This window comes from Oryzias latipes, chromosome 21, assembly GCF_002234675.1.
Source record: "Oryzias latipes chromosome 21, ASM223467v1".
Taxonomy (NCBI): domain Eukaryota; kingdom Metazoa; phylum Chordata; class Actinopteri; order Beloniformes; family Adrianichthyidae; genus Oryzias; species Oryzias latipes.
The window spans coordinates 15,469,080-15,489,742 of record NC_019879.2 but is presented as its reverse complement, the minus strand read 5'-3'; the positions used below and the strand labels follow the sequence as shown (position 1 = coordinate 15,489,742).

The 20,663-nt window shown below is 37.4% G+C and overlaps 1 protein-coding gene across 7 annotated transcripts in view; it reads right to left on the bottom strand.

Annotated features, from left to right (window-relative positions):
* The window catches only part of gulp1 (GULP, engulfment adaptor PTB domain containing 1), a 121,548-nt gene that overhangs the window by 79,589 nt on the left and 21,296 nt on the right, over window positions 1-20,663 (bottom strand). For 5 of the 7 annotated variants that reach the window (XM_020712831.2, XM_020712829.2, XM_020712836.2 and 2 more), the window contains exon 2: window positions 496-581. The exons of 1 other annotated variant lie outside the window; for it this stretch is intronic. In XM_020712831.2, the coding sequence (XP_020568490.1) occupies window positions 496-567 (72 nt within the window). In that variant the 5' untranslated portion in view covers window positions 568-581. Of the gene's footprint in view, window positions 1-495; window positions 582-12,921; window positions 12,926-20,663 lie in introns of those variants that run through there. One more of the 7 variants, XM_020712830.1, reaches the window with a different exon arrangement.

The following is a 20,663-nucleotide window of genomic DNA, read 5'->3' as shown; positions in this document are numbered from 1 at the left end:
TAGACTGAAAAAGGTTGGGAACCACTAATCCACATGAACTCTACAGCAAGGTGCAGGGAGGTTCTTCAGACGATTTCATGTTGTCGAAAGACAGATCAAAGAAGATTTTTTTCTTATTCACTAAATTACTAAAACCTGTTTTTTTCCCAGACAAATAACAATAAGAAAAACTGGTAATAACTATACGTCCCAGAATTTGAGTGACCCTTAAAAAACTGTACACTGTGGTCTAACAAGTCGATGTTAAAAAAGCTGAAATGTTTATTTGTTTAAAACAAACTCAAAGTAACCCCACTTCAGGTATATCCAAATTATGCATAGGATGAACAGCAGCACAATGCATAAACATTACCTGTTCTTTAATCTCACTAACTGTGAAATCCATTGCTTTCAAAACAACGACAGAGTGAATCAGACAACAAAACAACTTTACTGTCACGATAAAACAATACCAATTTGCCAGGCTGCTCTGAAGTGAGACCAAAGGGAGCTTACGGTTACTGTGGACTGCTGGTGTTCAGGTGTGATGTTTGTGCTGGAGTCATTTAGAGGTCGATCTGCTCTCATTAGTGTGGCATCCTCTGTGGAAAAAAAAAAAAAAAAAAGAGAAGGAACATGAAAACGAATGCTTTTACAAATGATCTGACCCCAATGCAAGCCTGGGAACTGTTGTGATCGCATTAGGTCATTAAAAAACCAAACTATTCATCTTTTTAACAGCTATATTTATAAAAGGAACAAGAAATGGTGGCGGGGTTCTATTGCAGATGTGGATATTGATGTTTTACTGGGCTTTACTTAGATCGGTTCTACCCACATTTAATTGACCCGTCTCGCTGACAGGTGGAGGAAATCTGAGGCTACGTTTAAAAGTGGTGACAACCGACGCCAATGCAGCAAGTTCTGTTAAGGAATGCAGAGAAACCACAGAAATGTCTGGAAGTGTGCCTGAAAAAGGCCAAAAACATGCATCTAAATAATAAACTTTATGAATAAAAGTGTATAATAAATGTGTCCAGATAACCAAAAAGCTGAGGCAGATGTTTTTTTGACTTGGAGGGAAAAAAACAACTTTGAATTTGAATGTTTTTCCTGGAGTTTGATCTTCAAACAGGCTTTTATTGCTATAGCCAATCAAATGAATACTCTAGTGTGATATGTGGACATGATTTAACCGTCAGTGTGTTTTAATGGTTCAAAGAAAGTAAACAAACACATCGATCAATTCTTTGTAAATAAAGTTATGGGGAAAAAAACTGAAAATCGATGACAAGCTTTACCCACAAAGCCGTCAGATAAGTAAGTGTGGCTATTTAAAAGCTTGTCAATGTGCTTTTTCTAAGAAATGAATGTTTGTACAGCTTCCCTTAAAAAAAGAGGGAAAAACTCAATATCAAACTAGGCTCTTTACAAAATTGAGAAACTTTGTGCTTGATGTTACCTTACAGGGGCGCAGTTTGCTTGAAAGGGCATGACGAATTTGTGGGAAATGTTATTTAGAAAAAGGAAAAGAGCTTGAAAGGTGTTTTATCAAAAGTGAAGTAGGTCACATATGAATTCAAGTGTGAAGCCATCAGACAAAGTTTCAGTTCAAATATCAGGATTCAGTCTGGCTAAAGTCATCTCCTTCCGCTGCTTAAAAGAAATCATATAAAGATTCTGAAAAAAAAGAGGAGAAAAATAATCTCCAGCTTATTTCATTTATAAAATAAAGCTATAATTAAATCTAAGGCTGAAACGCAACATGTTAAATGTTACCTCACAGTAGAGCTGAACATTTACTTTATAACACAAGTGCCATCTAGCCTGAATTTAGTTCCAGCTACGAAAACTAAAAAATTCACTTGTGGTTTTGCTTTCATGTACGTAGATCCTAAATTTGGAACATTTTGGAGCCAAGTGATTTGAAGCACATTTGCTTAAATAGGCATCAAGGGATTAAAAGGTGGCTAAAGCCTTAGTCACAACTGCATGTGGCTGTGCAGAAGTGACTAAAGTGTTCCAGCCTTCTATAGGACTGAATCAAGTGGGCATGAGGGGAAAAACATTCAGACTGTGAATGTTACTTTTGTGTTTGCTCTGTTCCTGCAGGAATAAATAAGAACTGCTGAAGAAGAGAAGAGGGTCTCCATGACGTGTGTGGTTTCTTTGGAGCAGGCATGTAAAAAGTGTTATAGATGGAAAGCAGCCACATACCATCACACTACCACCATTTCTGATCACTGCAATCATTAGGAATCTTCAGGTTAGGCTCCAATTTATTTTAACAAATGTACAGATTTCTGCCGTAATCATACAGTATATTTATGAGGCCCCTCTATGCTATTTTTTGTCAACAGTGGCTTTTTCGCTCTCTAAACACGACATGGGAGGATATAGTGTGGACCACGGTCTGAATTTTACTGAATATATTCTAAACGCACTGAACATAGACGCAAATGAAGCATTCCTGAAAAACAATAAATCAAAATAATTTTAAAAACTATTTTATCCATATTATGTTGTGGCAAAAAACAAGCAAATTCTTTTCTATTATTTCATTTTGATTTGCTATTTGCATTTTTATTTTTAACTGAGGAGGTCAGATAATTAAGCAACATCATATTCTTTATTCCGTCCAGCAATTCATTAGTGTTTTACAGTAATTAGTAGTTTCATAAAAGAAAGACAGTTCTTAATGGAAAGAGTTTATACGCTGCACTAGAAGAAACATGCAGATGGCCTGCAATAAGAATATTAGGATAATTTTAAAAACATATAGATGTATTGACAAATGGACGACCCCTGAAGCCTGGAGCTGTGGTCTGCTCTTGATGTCCTCATTAGTGAATATCTGATCACCCCAATCATTGGAAAGCTTCTCGTTGTGAGGAAAGCTCCTCACTTCTCAGTGAAGTAAGTGAAGTCCACTGGAATAATCCTCTTTGGCACATTTTCACTGGTGAGGTGGAAAGTTGAAGAAACGAGCTTTCATCTGAATTTTAAAGCCAAGTGGATTTTTTATGGTCCGACTTTATTTTGGATTAAGTGGGATTTAAGAGCTCACTGTTACAAAGACAAGCAACAAAGAGAAGAACTTCAACAAAAACTAAAAAGTACAAGCATAGTAAAAGTTTAATTTACTACTTTCTAAAAATCTCTAAACGTTCAACCAGCTGTTTTTCACTAATACTCTCTGGATAATGTCAAATGTCATAATGCAGTTGTAAATAAAATAATGGGAGACATTGTGGAAGATGTGTATTTGCTCGAAAAAACGACGTAAAAAAAATTCAAAGGATTAAACGTGTTCTCTTTTTTCAGGGCTTTTTTTTTAGTTTTTTTTTTTTTTAAGTGTTGCCTGTCTGAGAGTTTCCATCGGAGCAAAAAGTCATCCAGTCAGTCAAGTCCTTTGTGGCTTTTGTTGGTTCCTGAAAGCAGAAACATTCTCGCACCGCAGAGATGTCACAGCCTTTGCACAGAACGGAGATAACATCATGAGCATCTTCCGGCTCTCCGGCGTAAACATACGATTAACAAATCAATAAAGAAAAATTTGGAAAGGTTTTAAAAGCAGAGGTCATTTATGAAACAGACTGTAGGAATCCTAGTGAATTCTATGCATTTAATTACATTTTCGAAAGGATATAAATCTGCTTTTAATCCCATCAACAAAAAATTTTCACATACTTCTAAATTATTTATTTAATAAATCATCCTTGTTATCCTAAGTTATTTTAATTAATAAATACTTTATTAAAAAAGGCCCTCCATTTGTAAATGTTTGTCAATGTTGAGAGACTACAGATGCACATTCCTAACTATCAATCTGCTAAAAAATAAATACAAAATTGTATGTTTACACTGTAACAAATGAAATGCAGTGTTCCATCGTTTGTACCAGGAGTTAGATTCTAAAAAAAAAACACACCGATAGGTGAAATCTAGGTAGTTGGTTGTTGATTTTTTTTAGGGCAAGGAGCAGGGAGACCCAGACTTGTGGCTACATGGTTGGGCAGTAGCCCAGAGGACCCACACTGGATGAAGCTCATCGCACCCCCTGGGAAACGAACCCTGGTTTACCAAGTGCCACTCCCACACACAGCCAACTGTGCCATTCAGCCGCCAAGATACTGCATTCTTGTAACACAAATGTTACTTATTGTACGTTTATTTTTTAGGTTTTATTTTACTGTGAATCAATGAAAAACAAAAAAATGGCTTAAGACGTGTCAGGTACGGATTCCTTCAACCAACTAGAACTTAACGATGCATAAATCATCAATTTAAAAACAAAAAAAAACATGAAGTCTCACTGCAGCTGTAAAACATTTTCACTAAGGTTAACAAATGGCGTAAACTTATATAGCTCTTTTCTACCTTGATTAAGGCCCAAGGCGCTTTTGAGCTCCATGCACACACTCATTCACACACTAATGGCAGTTCTGCTCCCATACAAGGCCCTGTAACCACCAGCGTCTGGGCCAAGGACATGGACACAGAGAGGCATGGTAGGAACCAAACCTGCAACCTTACGATCAGAGGTTGACTACACTGCATCTGCACAACCTCTAACTAAATCAAAGTCATTGTCTGCCTCCTTTATATAACATTGTATCTTAGAATGAAGAAATGTCCAACACTACTTCAGGACTAAAAGGGCAGTTTATTAGATTGAGATTAGTGATGCACCATAGTGACTTTTTACAACAGATACCAGATATTTTCCTGCCTCTTGTAGCCGATGCCGATACTCAACCGAGATTTTTTTAAATAGATAGGAAAAAAATATTAATAAGTACAAAGTAACAGCGAATGGCTCTTATGTATTTAACACATTTGCAGAACTAGTTTTACCTGCAAATAAATTGAACAACAGATTGTACAAACACTTTCTTAGCCTTTTCAGTCTGTCATACATCTGTGAACAGAGAAAGTGCATTCCGATGCTAAGAACAAATAATAAGACTTTGACTCAAAAACCAATGTAACTAGTACATTTTTCAATACATTTTATAACGTGCAAAAGAAATACTTTAATCTTAGAGTAAACTGAAGTGCAAAATAATAACTATAAGGTTTTTTGATGTGCAAAATAAATAGTTGGTCATAGAAATAAACTTTTTAAAATGATAGGCATTCAAGCATTTTTACAAACCAGAATGACTAAAAGAAATGAACCACCACAATTACATTTCTTTTTTTGTTTTTAACTGTAGTTGGATCAATGGGAGATTTTTCCTGACAAGTAGCATCTTTGTTTTCTCTCAGGTTAGCTGTTGATTTTTTCATCCAGCACATTTGCAGCAGAATAGAAAACGCTCATTATCAATACTAGTGCAGGGCGCTGACAGCTATTTCCATTTAAGCCCCACAGGTTTTTTTTTATTTTTTATTTTTCCAGAATGAGCGCTAGCGCTAGCAATGACGGCGGCTTCATATTCTTTCCACACATCGCGGTGGTGAATTTTGAAATAGCTTGTGAGATTTGTGTTGTTAAAGCTTGACCTTTTCCCCTCTTTGTGACACTTCTGTTGAACACATCTCAGACACGGTAAAACAGGCCCATATGGGTGAGAGCTGTGTTAACCCTTGCAGACAGAGGTCTCTAGTTCAGGCGCTGAGAAATGACGTATCCTACATGCTACAGAAACTTGCAGGATGGGCGCAGTGAGCAGGCACCTTGCTGGCACAAGTAAATACAGAGTGGTGAGTTAGTCATCGGTCCATTTTATCGGCAATTTTTTTTCTTTTCGGAATTATCGGCATGATGTCATACTGTCCATTATCGGCCGATAATATCTTGCAACCTTAGTTGAGATGGTAAAAAAAATGCCCCTATGTGATATTTTTCCTGTTCAAACCCTATTCAAAGTTTGCTCTCCACCACACGCAAACACACACTTGCATACATACCCATTAATAAATCATTGTCAGACTCACTGCCTTGCCCAAGGACATTTTGACACGTAGACTGCAGAAGGACTCAATCAAACCACCAACCTTACAAAACAGTCAAGTTTTGACTGTAGTTTTCACATGCATGGAAATGATAAAGTGCTTCACAGAGGACCTTCACACCAGGAACATAATTTTTTTTTAACTACGTAAATGTACATTTTCAGTTTTCCTGTGCGACGACAATAATGTGACATTTTTGAAAATGAATACTAAGAAGCAGCAAAACAACACACTTTTTGCCTTAAGTTATATCCTCGATCACTGAAATATGGGCTCTGGATTCCTTTATATCATAAATGGCCTCCATGAGCAAATTCCATGTGGATGATTAAATCAGTGTGGTTGTTTGTCTTCTTTAGAGCAAGTAAATTTCATGTGATGCACCATCAAGAAAACAAGCATAAAACCTCCAACAAACTAAAGAAAGTTTGATTAGTAAAAAAAAAAAAAAACACAAACCATAACAATTGTATGATGATGTCTCACAACCCTTTGATCCAACAGACTAGCAGATTATTCCTCCAGGGACTGTGCAACAGCTGCTTGAATGCATTCAAGATTGATCGTTCAAACATTAAATTCAACTGCAGAAGCTTGTCTCATAGCAACAAAGCTCTGGTTCAAATGCAATCTTGATCTTTCCAGAGTGGGGATATGCATGTAAGGGTTTTTTCCTAGAACTCCAGCTGCCTTACAGTCAAAAACCTGTTTTGGAGGGAGACTGTTGAGTCCAAACTGCCTGTTGATCGTCTATCTGCACGACTCTGCAATTGACTGGTGTCTATCACTAGAACTACACTGTCTAGAAGAGACCTCAACGACTGGGCTTGGAAACTTCCATAAGAAACATGTTTCGATATGAAATAATTTTCCAAAAAAAAATAGAGAAAGAACAAACCTGAAGTTGAGAAGCTAAAGCTTTTGTAAAGATATTTCTCTCACCTTGGGGTAAGTAAAGGGCACAATGTCCCTAACTTAAATGCTCTGGGGGACAAAAAGGATAAACAAAACATCTGAAAATGCCCAATAAATGTAAAAAAAAAAAAATAAATAAACTATTTACAAAGATTTAAAGGATTGTATTTTTATTAAGCCAAATACTACTTTTTCAACTACTACAAAACAGGGGTATCAAACATATAAAGATGTTTAAAATAAAAAGCACATTTCTAGTCCATTCCTGTGGCGAGTTTTGATTTTCGTAAAGAAATAACCAAAATGTGCAATTCCGCCACTTGGAGGAGCAAAGCAATGTCAAATAGGTGAAACAGCTCATCTCTGCACATGCCAAAAGCGAAACCTAACAGCTCTGCGTCTGAGTAAGATGCAGTCGATCCAAAGAGCAGACGACCTTTCCCAATGGCTGGTTGGTAAGGTGAAGGACTGACATGCAGGAAACCAGGGTTGGATTCCCGGGGGGGAATGAACAAGCAAGCAATTGGTGAGCAGTTAAAACCACCCAGTGAGGGCCCTTGGGCTACACCCTTAATGCTGCTGCCTAGCAGCATGAGTAATGGACACATTAAAAGCGCTTTGAGCGTCTGGAAAAATGCAGATAAATCCAATCCATTATTACTATAACATAAGTCTGCTAAGGATTACAATCTGAGGAGACTTGGGCGCCAAATGAAGAACAGAATCCAGTCATTTGTTGCATTTTTGGTTACTATTGATGAAAGCACGGAAAACACAGATTTACAGCTGTGCATATTTATCAGAGGTGTTAAAGAGACCGTCATAGAGTTTCTAGAGTTGATGGACACAACAACAGCTGATGACATAGTCAGCTCTCTAGTTACTGTGCTGGACAATGTTGGAGTGAACTGGTCACGTGATGTCAGTCTGGTCACTAATGGCGCCCGATCAAAGGTCAGAAAGAAGGCATCAGAGGTCAAAATTCAGGCAGCCAACCAGGAAAAGATTCTTGGACATTTCATTGTGTTTTGCACACTTGAATGGCAGTAAATGTGTTGCTGCACAGGATTTAAAACCTGATATTGATGGACAGGTTCAGGAAAGAAAGGGAAGTTAACTCCAAATTCTTATGTTCACAAATGTTTACAAGTTAAATTTAGTTTAATTTTTCATTGATTTGCACATTTACATTTTAGGCGAGTGTTTCATTTTTTTTCCCGTAGCCCCTCTTGAGTTTACTATCAGGATTGCTTAAGTGTCAGATGTAAAATATTCAGTCTGTATAAAATTGAATAAACCATTTTTTTAAAAGTGAAATGCATTTTATTTGAGATCCATTGGCCTCTGTGAATGAATGTTTAATAATAAGTGATTAGGCTACCACGTTGGTTAGGGCATTTTTTCCAACAGAGAAAACAAAGCAAAAACAAAGCTACAGATAACAAGCTGACCATAGGTTATTTTGCTTTTATGTCACTGGTCCGGCCCACTCAGATGGGTTGAATGTGGCCCCCGAACCAAAATGAGTTTGACACCCCGCCTTAGGAGATGAACAGACATCCATTTACACACTGAAAATGTGAAGCTGCTGAAAAATGAATTCCTCACTGGTGTGCTTTTGAAGACATAAGAACTGAAGCTTTAGTAGACAATTGGACTAAATTAAAACAAAGTAACTGATATTCTGCACCAACGTCTGTTAAGCCCGGATGACTTGTATTTTCACACAAGCAAAGACTAAAGGAGTCCTGAAATTACTCAGACAATCTATGTAGAAGTATGCTTCTGTATATGTTATGGTATATGACATCTGTCATACAACAAAACTTTAGTCAAATTTCTAGATTGTCGTACAACCACCCATGTGACAGTTGCTCTGGGAAGAGAGATTTTAAAGTTTTTTAGCCACTTTATTGTCTAAGTAACTGAAAAAATGACATTTAAAAAGAAAATGTAAAGCTTCTTAAGAAATACCAGCTTGAAAACAAACACCTAAAACCAAAGAAGTTAGCTTCCACTACCAAGCTAGATCCTAGCATTAGGCAGGGCTGCTAGTTTCTACCAACAACCTGAACCAGCCTGGATCCTTGTCTTGGTCTGCTCTGCTAAACATCATTGTGGTCCGAGTAAAAGACTTATCAGACTGTTTTGTCTCACTTAATGCGCCTCATAGTTCGGGGCGCCTGACATGGGTTTGAAAATACATTTTTCATTTATGGTGCGCTTTCCAATCTGCTGCACCCTTTAGAGCAGAAATTGCAGTAAATGGAGGGCAATGTCCATCCATAATAGGGGCCTTTCTAAGAAACCCAAGCAATGCAAGAGATTCTTCCTCTCAACTGGCCAGAAGATGATGTTGGAATCATCTAAGAGATATTTCAGGGGGTGATCTGAAAGAAGAGGGTCTAAGCCTCTTTGCTTTGGCTGATACTTTGTCGAATCTGTATGCCTTGTTTGGTCTAACTAGTAAACAGACCAGGTACACAATATATAACACAATATGTAACTATATGAAATCGAGCACATAATGTACAATTAAGGAAACGGAAATTAGTCACGTCAGGAGCGTCTTCAATTTCTTTTCTTATTGAACAATCCTCTCCAGAAACGCAAAGATATCCTTTAGACGGAAGAATATCTGGAGATAAATCATTTAGGCTTTTCAGATACATAGCAGATTGTACATTGCTGGACAAGTTTGTGTTTTTTTTTGCTTTTCTATTTTTACACCACAACTACAAATTGTTAAGTAAATTTCAGTACAAAATCCTTTTTTTCGTAAAAGGTTTGTTAAACTTAAGTTTTCAAAAATGTTTAGATGAGTAGAAAGGGAAAAAATGTAAAAGATTTAGAATCTGGAGCAGTGAACAGTAACTTAGTTATTTTAGTCTGTTAGTAACTGGAAAATTACTGTTTGTAATATCTTTCCACATATGATGGAACTTGTTTTTAGCATTTAGCTCAAGTTGAATCCAACATTGTTGCCTTCTCTGTGTCAGCAGGTAATTTGGAAACGTGGCCTTTGGAATCTGTTGACCTTTCATGAATTTCACAGCAGTGGAGATGCATTGAAGGCTTTGTTTGTGTTTTTGAGTTTGACAGGAGCAAGTTAGATGACAGTCTGTGAAGCTGCTGTGAGAAGAAGTAGCCGTTTGTAATATCTTTGCTCACAATGCGAGTGAGCCTTGGACAAAAATGTTCACGAGTCCCTTTTTTTAGGTTCTAGTCTCAAATCTCAAGTTTTTGGCTACAATTTCAAGTCAAGCATCAAGTCTGAAAACCCATTATCACACATTGTCACAGTACTTTAAAATATTGAATGGGGACAATGTTTCGGTTTCCCCACAAATTAAACAAACAGCAATTTAAAGAAAATAAAGAATAAAAACATGAACTGTATTAATGGGTCCCAAAATTAAATCCTAAACCAAGTCACAAGTCTCAAAGATCAAGTCGTAAACCAAGTCTCAAATCCCAGCCTTTGAGACTTCAGTGCAACTCCACTCCGAGTGTAAAATTGTGGTGCAGGACATTAGAAAGAAATTGAGGGAAAACTTCAGCTGCAGTTTCAAATATAAATGGTAAATGGCGTATACTTGTATAGCGCCTTTCTTCCTACAAGGACAAAGCGCTTTACAGTCACAGACCCATTCACCCAGTCACACACACATTCACACACACAGTCACACACTGGTGGCGGCTCCGCTGCCAAACACAGGCGCCCGCCTACCACCAGAGGCAAGGTGGGGTTCAGTGTCTTGCCCAAGGACACTTCGACTCATGGGCGTGCAAGGCGGGAATCGAACCTGCAACTTTACGATCATGGGACGACCGCCCTACCGCTGCACCACGGCCGCCCAAATATAAGTGTCACTTACAAATAGGGCTGGGAATCACTGGGTACCTTACGATACGATACGATATGCAATACATTGCTCACGTCAACGATACTATCACGATATGGCGATATTGTGATAATCGATATCCAACAACTCACGATATGTCAAACTTTAAAAAAAAAGAACATATGTTTTTTGGAAAATATTTCCCCATTTTTAATTTTAGACACAATGATCACAAACAACTTGTGTCCTATTTGGTGCAATGAATAACAGACTTTTTTTAGAAAAATGCTGAGATCAGTAATATTCTGACAAATGATGACAATTTTAGTTAGAAAATATATCTGTAAAATTCTGTGTAAACACAAACAGCAATGTTATCATTTATTGCGAAATTGCTGTAAAAAGGATACAAATTATATAAGTCAAGTAGCTGGCAGGCACATAGATATTAAACTTAAAAAAACAAAACCATAGCTATTGCATTATTTAAGTGTGTAGCTCTAAATCCGATGTTTAATACTGTGAAAAAATTCAAGTGTCTTTCTAATAAAAATCTTCCAGAAAAATAAAAATAAAAGTTGTAGCTAGGAACTTAAAGTTATTTAAGACATAAACTACCTTCAGATTTAATTACCAGGGATAAAATACATGTACTTAAAGTGCATTTAAATGTAAACATCTTTGAGAACACAAAAGTCTGGGGAACAGCTGCATGTGATGCATGTTTATATGTTCATGTTTTTCTTGAGGAAAAGCAGTTGGTCAGCATGTTTAGGAGTGATTGAAATTCTCTGGGCACTAATGATATCTCCTGCAGTTGAAAAAACTCTCAGCTGCCACACTAGTCCCTGGAATACACAAATGCATATGGGCCAGTTTGGAGAGGAGAGGGAAGACATGCTGTTGAGATTTCCTCCACAACAGTGGATCTTCAGTGAGAGGCATAGAAGGGGCGTCTTGATATTGTTTGACTTCTTTCTCTGCAATGGAGGCTGCTGATGTAGAGGCATAAGAGGTCTTCTTGAAGGTTTGACCCAGAAGATCAACTAGTGCAGACTTTCTTTTATTGGTGGTGCTGGTGTGACTGCAGAACTGTGGCTCCTCCTCATCCTCCAAATCCTCCTGTAGGTCACCACAGGACACTGGATCCCCTTCCAGTGTCTTGCACTTCTTCAGGTGACAGAAACAAAAGATTTAAATCTAAGGTCTAGAGCTGAGGACATGCGTTGCGTAGGAGATCTTTTTCCACCTCAGACTGATGTCTCTTTGAAAGGTCATGATTGATGGATCTCTTGATCTCTCGAACCAGAGGAGAATCTTCTTCAGTGCTAGTTGTGTTGCACAGCAGTTGGGCTTGAAGAGGAGCGATGACTGAAATGGTGGGATTCTTTTCCTCACACATGATCTTTTTTGCCATCAGCATTGGTTTAAGTGCTTCAACCACCACTCAGGGCTTGAAATGTCCTCCTCTGTCAATGCAGTCTGTCACATTCTTTCTAACCTTAAGAAAAGAAAAAGAAATTCAAATTTAAGTGCTCTCAACAAATGTATATTTTATCATTTATTTTTAAGCAATTATGATTTCTAACTATAATCTTAAGGTGTATTAGCAATATATACACATGCCTAGTTAATTTTTTATGTGTGATGTAATTTACACTTCATGCTCGGGTTTGTAGGACATTCGACTTCATTTCCCAGTCTTTGTTAACAAAATGCACCGTGAACATCATGTAGGACTCCCAGGCCCTGGAGGTCCAGCCGTCACACGTGAGCCCCACTCTTTCTGCTGTCTCCAGCACCGTCTTAACCTTAGCCTTGGTCTGGGCGTACAGTGCAGGGATAATTTTTTCCGCAAAGTATTTCCGAGAGGGAATGTCAAAGCGTGGATCAAATGCATTAATTTAAAACCGAAATCCCTCGTTCTCCACCTCGCTGTAGGCATGGAGCCCCTTGCACATGTAAACGGCAATCCCGTTTGTTATTGTCTTTGCTCTCATGGAAGACGGGGTAGCTTCACCTGGATAAAGGTATCCACACTACATTTCATTTTCAAAAAGTTCTCCAGTAAATGTGTAGCAAAATTCATTTAGAAATGGCTAATTTGACAATTAAAATAGAACAACAGAAATGCTTTTTCATTTTCAAAATGTAACTGCATCAAATGACTCAAAATTAAAAGGAAAAAATCAATACTTCAAAATGCTTTTTCATTTTATACTTAAAAACCGCTTATTCTGTGTCATAATTCAAATGAAAATGCAAAGAGGGGATTGCATTTTTATTTTAACATCCACCCTGCAAAATCTGTCACAAATATCAATTCGATTTAGACACAGCTTCTCAGGACTACGTAGCAGCATTTCCTCCTTCGGACGCAATGCGGTTCGTCGAAACTTCCCCCGGGACTAGCTTTGTCTTCGTACCGGCAACTCGATGGCCGAAGTGCTGCTACACAGATCTGAGAAACTCTAAATCATCATTTGAATTTGTGTTTCCAGTGGTGTCCAGACAAAATAAAGGATGATGTAATTCCCAAATATTTACATCCAAGATGCTCATTGCAGCATTGCCCGCTCTGAGTTTTAAGTTCCTCCACGACCAATGCTTTTAGCACGTATTAGCCTAATGCTAACCGTTCTTCGGGGTCATTGCAGGCAAGAAAAAAGCACTGACCGCACGAATTAAAAAAAATATGAGCAAGCAGGCCCTTAATAATAATCACAATAGTAATAAAAGGACATCTAGAAGATACGTGTTGGTCCAACCAGCAAACGGTAAACGTTTAGCATGCCGAAATCTGCTAGAGCTGTTGATGAGGCTCCAGCTGTCCTCGAACTGCAAAATCCGCGCATAAAAGCATATTTAGGAGATAGTCTCCTGCAGCTTCTGCAATGCTGCAATGAGCATCTTGGATGTAAATATGTTTCTGGTTTTGACTTTTATTTTTCATTATGCTACACAAATGCTTCCATAAATATTAAGATATATCGCCAAATCAATATTTTGGCACACCTCTACTTACAAAGAGCCTTCAAAACTTGGAAATAAGTCAGCAGTGAAAAGTGATTTAGTATACGGATGTCCCGATCTAATCAATGTGACTTGATCAGAATCAGATGTTGTATCCTTGTTAGGAATCAGATTTTTATATTATTCTCAATATTATGATCAGCGCAAAATACTTTTAACTCATTGTCACAAATAAATAGTCTACTAGAAGTCTGCATATTATAGACAGATAACAATATTTTATTACTGTAAAGCGCAGCCGAACACAACAGCAGTTTGAGAACGAGACACACAAAAACAGTTTGTTAAAGTTGGCAAGATATTCACAGAGTCGGACTTCCGGGCTCTGTTATCCTTATTAAACATTTAAACTGACAGCAAGTGTCTCGATTGGTTTGTCTTAAAACAAACAACAACCTAAAAAGGCATTTCCATTGAAAAAAAAATCTGGTTTTTGCTTTTTTTTAATAAGAATGGCTCTCTCCATGCTGCCAACAAAGTTCCATTGATATGAGCATTAATACCTATAATATTCATGCTACAACAACGATCTTTGGAACGCAGCATAGGTTCTAATGAAATAACGACTGAGGGACTCACTTGAAGGCCTTGTTATCCCTCAGTGTGCAGAAAACATGTGACAGTAAGTGGTTTCAGGGTTAAAAAAAAAGATAAACCCAAACTTTGGCCCTTTGGTACTTTTTGATTTAGTGATTTACTTCATAGTTTAGAGTCTTTAGTTCCTCCACAAGCCTGAACCACTCATGTAACCACTATAAACAAAGACCTGACAAAAACTCCGGTTTTGTTCTGATCCACTGCATTTCAACAATAAAAATATTATGAGCTCTTCTATTGAACCAACATTCACAGAACAACTACCTTTGATTTATAAGAACAGAAGCTATACATCAAACTTGGACGGTGACATTTTGTGTTATAAAGAGATTTCTGAGAATAAGGTTAGAATTAAATTCAGCGAGGTCCAGACAGTCCTGCCAAGAGCTTTTCAGAAGACGACACAAGGTAACCACATCAGAAACAAAGGAATTGCTTATCCGGCTCTAACTGAGATTAAAGCGTCCAACTATGAATGCTTGATCATTCTCAACACTGCCAGTCAGATGGTGGAAATTTTATGTATATCTTGTTTAAGAATCCAAGTGGGGGGAAAAAATACTAATAAAACATTTGCACTATTTCCACACTGATTATACAACAGTTTGTGCATTTTCTTTTTATTTATTTAGTTTTGGGGGGGAGCAGTTATATAAAATTAAAATATTTGGAGTTTCCGGTGTTTGGCGATCAAATACCCTATGGTATTTGAATAAATATGGTTTCTTCATATCGATTTAGCAAAATAAAAGTCAGGGTGCAGACCCATACAAATAGAGTCGACATAGTTCTTTCCATAATTCTGCTCTAATTGTTGGCAGACCTGAACTCAAATGATCGCCAAGCACAACTAAAGCCTTTTTTTTTTTTTTTTCTTTTTAAATCCATAATTCATAGTGAAATTCCATCCTTACTGGACAACTCTGCAGTTCAGACTTGAAATTGAAAATACATTTTCAATTTAAAATCTAATGAGACAACAATACAATCTTACCTTTTTTTATTACATTTTTAAATAAATGCAATTACATTTTCAATTGTCATTGTTTTTTGGCACAACAATTCAGCATTTTACAATGGTCAACTCAACATGCAATTTGGTCATGCACTTTGCAATTGACAATTCTATGTAAAAAAAAAAAAAAAAGACATTTCAATTCTTGAACATTTCAATTTCATTTTAAAGTAACTGAAAAACAGCACTTCCAGTATGATGCTTTTTCATACAATGTCACGTGTTTTCTGACCCAAAAATAAATAAATAAAAATCAGACTCCCCCTTCAGCCTTGTACAGGCCAGTTGGAGAGGTTGGGGACCACTGCAACAGAGAATCTGTGGAGGGAGTTGAAAGTCTCACAGTTCAAATGATTTTAGGACGGCCGTGGTGCAGTGGTAGGGCGATCGACTGCAATGCACTTTGGGCCCTCGAGGAAGGTAGAAAAGCGCTATACAAGTTTATGCCATTTACCATTTACTATGAACCTTACAGACCTCCATCATACTTCTAAATTGGACAATATGCAGAACCAATGACAGCCAAACTAAAACAGCGAACACACGAGTAGTCTGTAGCTTAATACAGATACTTCCGGGATAACCCTCATGGATCAGGGGTTCTTTTGCAGTCAAATGATCTTAAAAACAAGTCGGAGCTCTGCCAAAGCAACTTTATGAAATTTATGCCTGAAAACTCGAGAGGCTGACAGTCTGCAGATTATAAATGTATCAAGTTGGTTTGGGATGAACCGGACTGACGAGTTTAAGCAAAGAAACAAACCTACAAAAGTAACAATTTCACAGAAACTTCTGCAGAAATGACAAAAACTCTGTTTCTATTGATTCTATCCTTTTTTTTAGTTGTCTTAGTTTTCTCTGTTATAATGACGTCTTAACAGTAAACTATGATTTTTTTTATAGAAAATGTGGGCGTTCTCAAGCGTATGACAGGTGAGATGAATTTTCAGCCACAATCCTAACTGAGAAACCAGAGCAGAAAAAAGCTGCCGTGTGGGCACATGGATACAGGATAAGCCAGAGATGACAGAAGGGGTTATTTTGAGAATATTTTGAAATCATTGCCCACTATCAATCTTGTTTTAAGATTAGTACATAAAGGGTTTAGGAGCATAAAGAGACTAATATAGAGCTTGTTCATAAATAACTAACAATCAGAATTCATGTTACAACATTTTGATTGTCCAGCACTCACAATAGCAGATTATAATTGCAAGATAACGTGTGTGCATGACAGAAGCAGGAAAAGCTGAACCACAACACTGTGTGCAGCTCTACAATAGATTGCAGTCTCTTGCCAAAGAAATTTGGGCTTTGTCTCACTCAAGTATGAACAGTGTGTGGTACCAGAAAAATGTGTCACAAGCTGATAGCTGCTTGGTTGGACGGCTTAAGCTTTAGCCACTGATCTTTTGTTTACGCGCTAGCGTTTTCAGAGGCATGGAGCAAACGTCTCCTCTTAAATGTGCCTGTTTAGCCCTGCAGATATGAAAGGGCTGCTCTTTGACGTTTTGCTTTCGCTCTCACAAATGTCCATGCAAATATGTTTGCTGGACTTCTGTGTCAATGAGTCACTATGCCATGAGGTACAGATGCATCATGGAAACTGGTCAAGCTGAAAAATCAGAGGAGTTCAGTCAGCGGTCACTTGTCCATTTCTCTCTGATGTTGGTGGTGCTGTAAACCAACAAGTCTTCCTTCTGCATTCTTGTCATCATCCTCACCTGCCATCACAAAATGTATACCAATATTGGAATAAACGTGTCCACTGGGAATGCCACAGTTCTGGGTTTCATGCTGAGTGAAACGTTGCATCCCTACTGTATATCAGTATGTTTATGTTGAAAGTGTCAACCATGTGTGTAAGAAGGATTTCATGCTTATTTTTTTTATCACATTACGTCAGGCTTAGTTTAGGCCAACTGAAAGGGTTTTCTTCATCGTTATTTGATTATTTGCAAATTATGAAAAAGGATTTTTTCTGAATTTTTAGCGTTTTGTTTTGTAATAAATAAATAATAAATGGAACCGAAACAGAACTTTGATCCAAAAATCTATATTTGGACCAAATGGTGGGAAAATGAATCGTTGCATACCAAGTGTCCCCTATCCTGCGCTATAAACACAATTTATCTGTATTATTCTAAACCTTTTTACCAGTAATAGTTACCAGTTTCATGTGTGTCTGTTTAGTGTTTGGATCTGACAAAGCTGCGCTGAAATGACAAGGTAAAGGAGGCAGCAGAACGACAGGTACTATCGAAAAGTACAACTCTACATTCATTTTATTTTTACATGACAAAAATAACAGAACTGCACAGAAAATGTTACGGATGTGCCGGTTCAATTTTTTCCGGCCAATATTGATAACCGATATTTCAGCTGCAACTGTGGCAGATAGCCGATATTTGCCAATACCGATACTTAAGTGTCTGCAGTGACAAAAAGTTTAGATTTCCTTTTTGTTTCTTTATTAGAAATGTACAACTTTTCTTTTACTGGACAATCACAATGTCCAGGAACAAGTATCACTTTAAAAATTTCAAATAAATATATCTGGAAGCATTCAGAACATTTATTGAATACTGGACATAATTGTAAACCATAAGTTTCCCATTGGCAGGGATCTATTCGGAACAACATGTATCCCTGTCAAAAATAACATTTACCTGAAAACAGTCAAATATTAACTATGACTGTAAACATTAGCTTTGCAATCGAGTAGGAACAAGTATGGCTTTATAAAATAAAGTGTTTTTGAAAACAGTCAGAAGAATATTAGTAGATTTTTTTAATATCAGACAGATACAGATAAACTCAAATTATGCAATTATATCACCCATCCCTAGAATATGCATCAGTTTTACTCTGCATATGATTTTTAAGCCATATAAAGGCAGCTGTATATTTTTTGTGTCAAAAACTGCAAAAATGATCATGACCGCGTTACTTAAAGTGTCAGTGTCAGACTGGAGAACCAGTTCATTCCTTCCTAAGCTGTAGTGAAGCTTCGGTTCAGCTGGAATGAGCCCACACGCAAAGTGATATTATATCATAGGCAGTTCCTCTCAGGTAGAGATCAATGAGACACAGTGGGAAGGAAATCATATGGCAGAAGACATGAAGTTGGAATGAAGGAGGGCAATGATCCTAATTTGAATCTCTCAAATTAAAGCGGAGTCATCGAGAATTAGAGGTTAGGGTGAGGAAACTGTACTGTGTAAAGTCATAATCTATGTCAGAAAGCTGGAGTTTGAAAAAAAAAAAACTGGGAAATGTTTGAGGCAGAAGATTGAGTAGTTTTATGACACCGTCACTGCTGACAAAGGCATAGCTGCAGGGTATTCCTGTACAGCTTGTTAATGCTACAATGAAGCTCCGACTGTTGAAGCATAAAGAAGGAATGTGCAGTTCTTTGCAAATGTAGGGCATCGGCGCTGTAAACAGGACTTCATAGGGAGGGAGAGACAGAGATGGGCTGGGAACCACTCCTTTAAATTAAGGCTTTATCGTTTTAATTTAGTCACACTGCTAAAAAATGTTTGAAAAATTCTGCTTCTGATTCCCTCCCAATTCCAGCAGATGTTCCAACGCACTCTTAGGGGATTTGGAGATTGACCTATTTTGGATAAATGGTGTGAAATAATCCAATCTCAGACACAAACTAAGCTATACATCTATAATTTAAAAAGAAAGTATGAATAAACATAAATCAATGAAAGTCATAGGTCTTACAGCCTCTAAAAAATAAACTTCCAAAATGTTGTGTGAAACCAGTCTCAAAAAAGCAGGAAACCAAAATGATCAGGAATACTTTATACTGGCAACTGAGATTCAACAAACGTCAAGGCTTTCTATTAGATTTAATCCGCCAAGTATTTAAATCGACCAGAGACAAAAGAGTGTTTATACTTGTCAAGTAAGTAGACAACAAAATAGACCTTTGTGTCAGATGCTACCACTAAAACAAAATGAGGTGTGTGTGTGTGTTGGACAAATGTTGGACAGACAACAAATCCAGCTACAAGGCACACTGAAAAGCTAGAGGCAACCTTTTATTGATAAGACAGTAGAGCTGGTGTTGAGGCTAGGATAGTGTAAATATCCTGGGGCAAAGACCCAACATCTCTCCACCAAAGTTCATTTGTAATATCCTGTTTCTTAAAGACATATTACACATATTTAATTTACACTTGATCATCTTGCAAAAAATACAAGGAATTTAATTCTGAGTCACACTGGTTGAACGTTTGGCTAAAGATGTCCTGGATCGATTTTAGATCAGTGAATCAGATCGTTCAAAATGAATTAATATCCACTATGAATTGTATCAACAACCTCAAATGATATTGTGAATTGAATCGTTAAAATGAATTGTTACACCCCAGGTTCCCAGTGATTTTCTAATAATGACCGTGCCCTTTTTAGCCAAAATCAAATATCCTGTTTCGTCTTCTTGGACATGGTTTCTGCAGAACTACTGCAGCTCTGCAAAAACTATTTCCTAGAAAACGGCACAAGATTTTTTACATTTGTCTAAAAACAACGTCATTAAAAATAAAAGACCACTCGGAACGCTTTAAAAAATAAATCAAAATATGATCGGAGTGAGACTTTAAGTCAATACATTTGTTGTTGGTCGTTTGGCAGGTGCCTTACATGCAAACCAGCTAAGAAAATGTGTCTTGCCCAAGAACGACAGCTAGGCTGGCTGTTGAACCACCAACAAGCATACTGAAAGATGACTGTTTGCTCCCTGAGTTAAGTCCACAATGCAGACAAATAAAGACAGCTTTTAGAAGGAAGCTGATGACACCTTATGTAACATCGGATGATATCCTTTACTGACTTGTTGTGTCATTTCTGGGTCTCTGTCTATGCCAGGTTCATGTTAGACCATACATTTTATATAGACAGGCTTCAGGAGGAAAGAGAAACTCTAGAAAGCAACGACCCTTTTTTTTTTGTTTTCCAACATTACCAGAATCTTTATGCAGGTTTGATTCTGTGGAACATGAAGAATCAAGTAAACATAAAAAATATGCATCATTAGCACATGAAAAGCTGGATTCATCAGTAAGGCCAGATTCAAAAGCTAAATGGATGACATATTTTATTGAAACTTTACTTCGACAACAGACGAATAAAATAGCTGAGAAACATCAAGAGACTATTTTTAATATTCTAGGTCACACTGTGCCACCCTACAAGTAATGCATGCGGGAAAATAAGAGAAAGGCACCTGCAAGCAATGCACTGGCTTTAAAGCTGCAGGGCAACAACATTGTGCGGGGTCGTTTCAAAAAAACTTGCCTTTT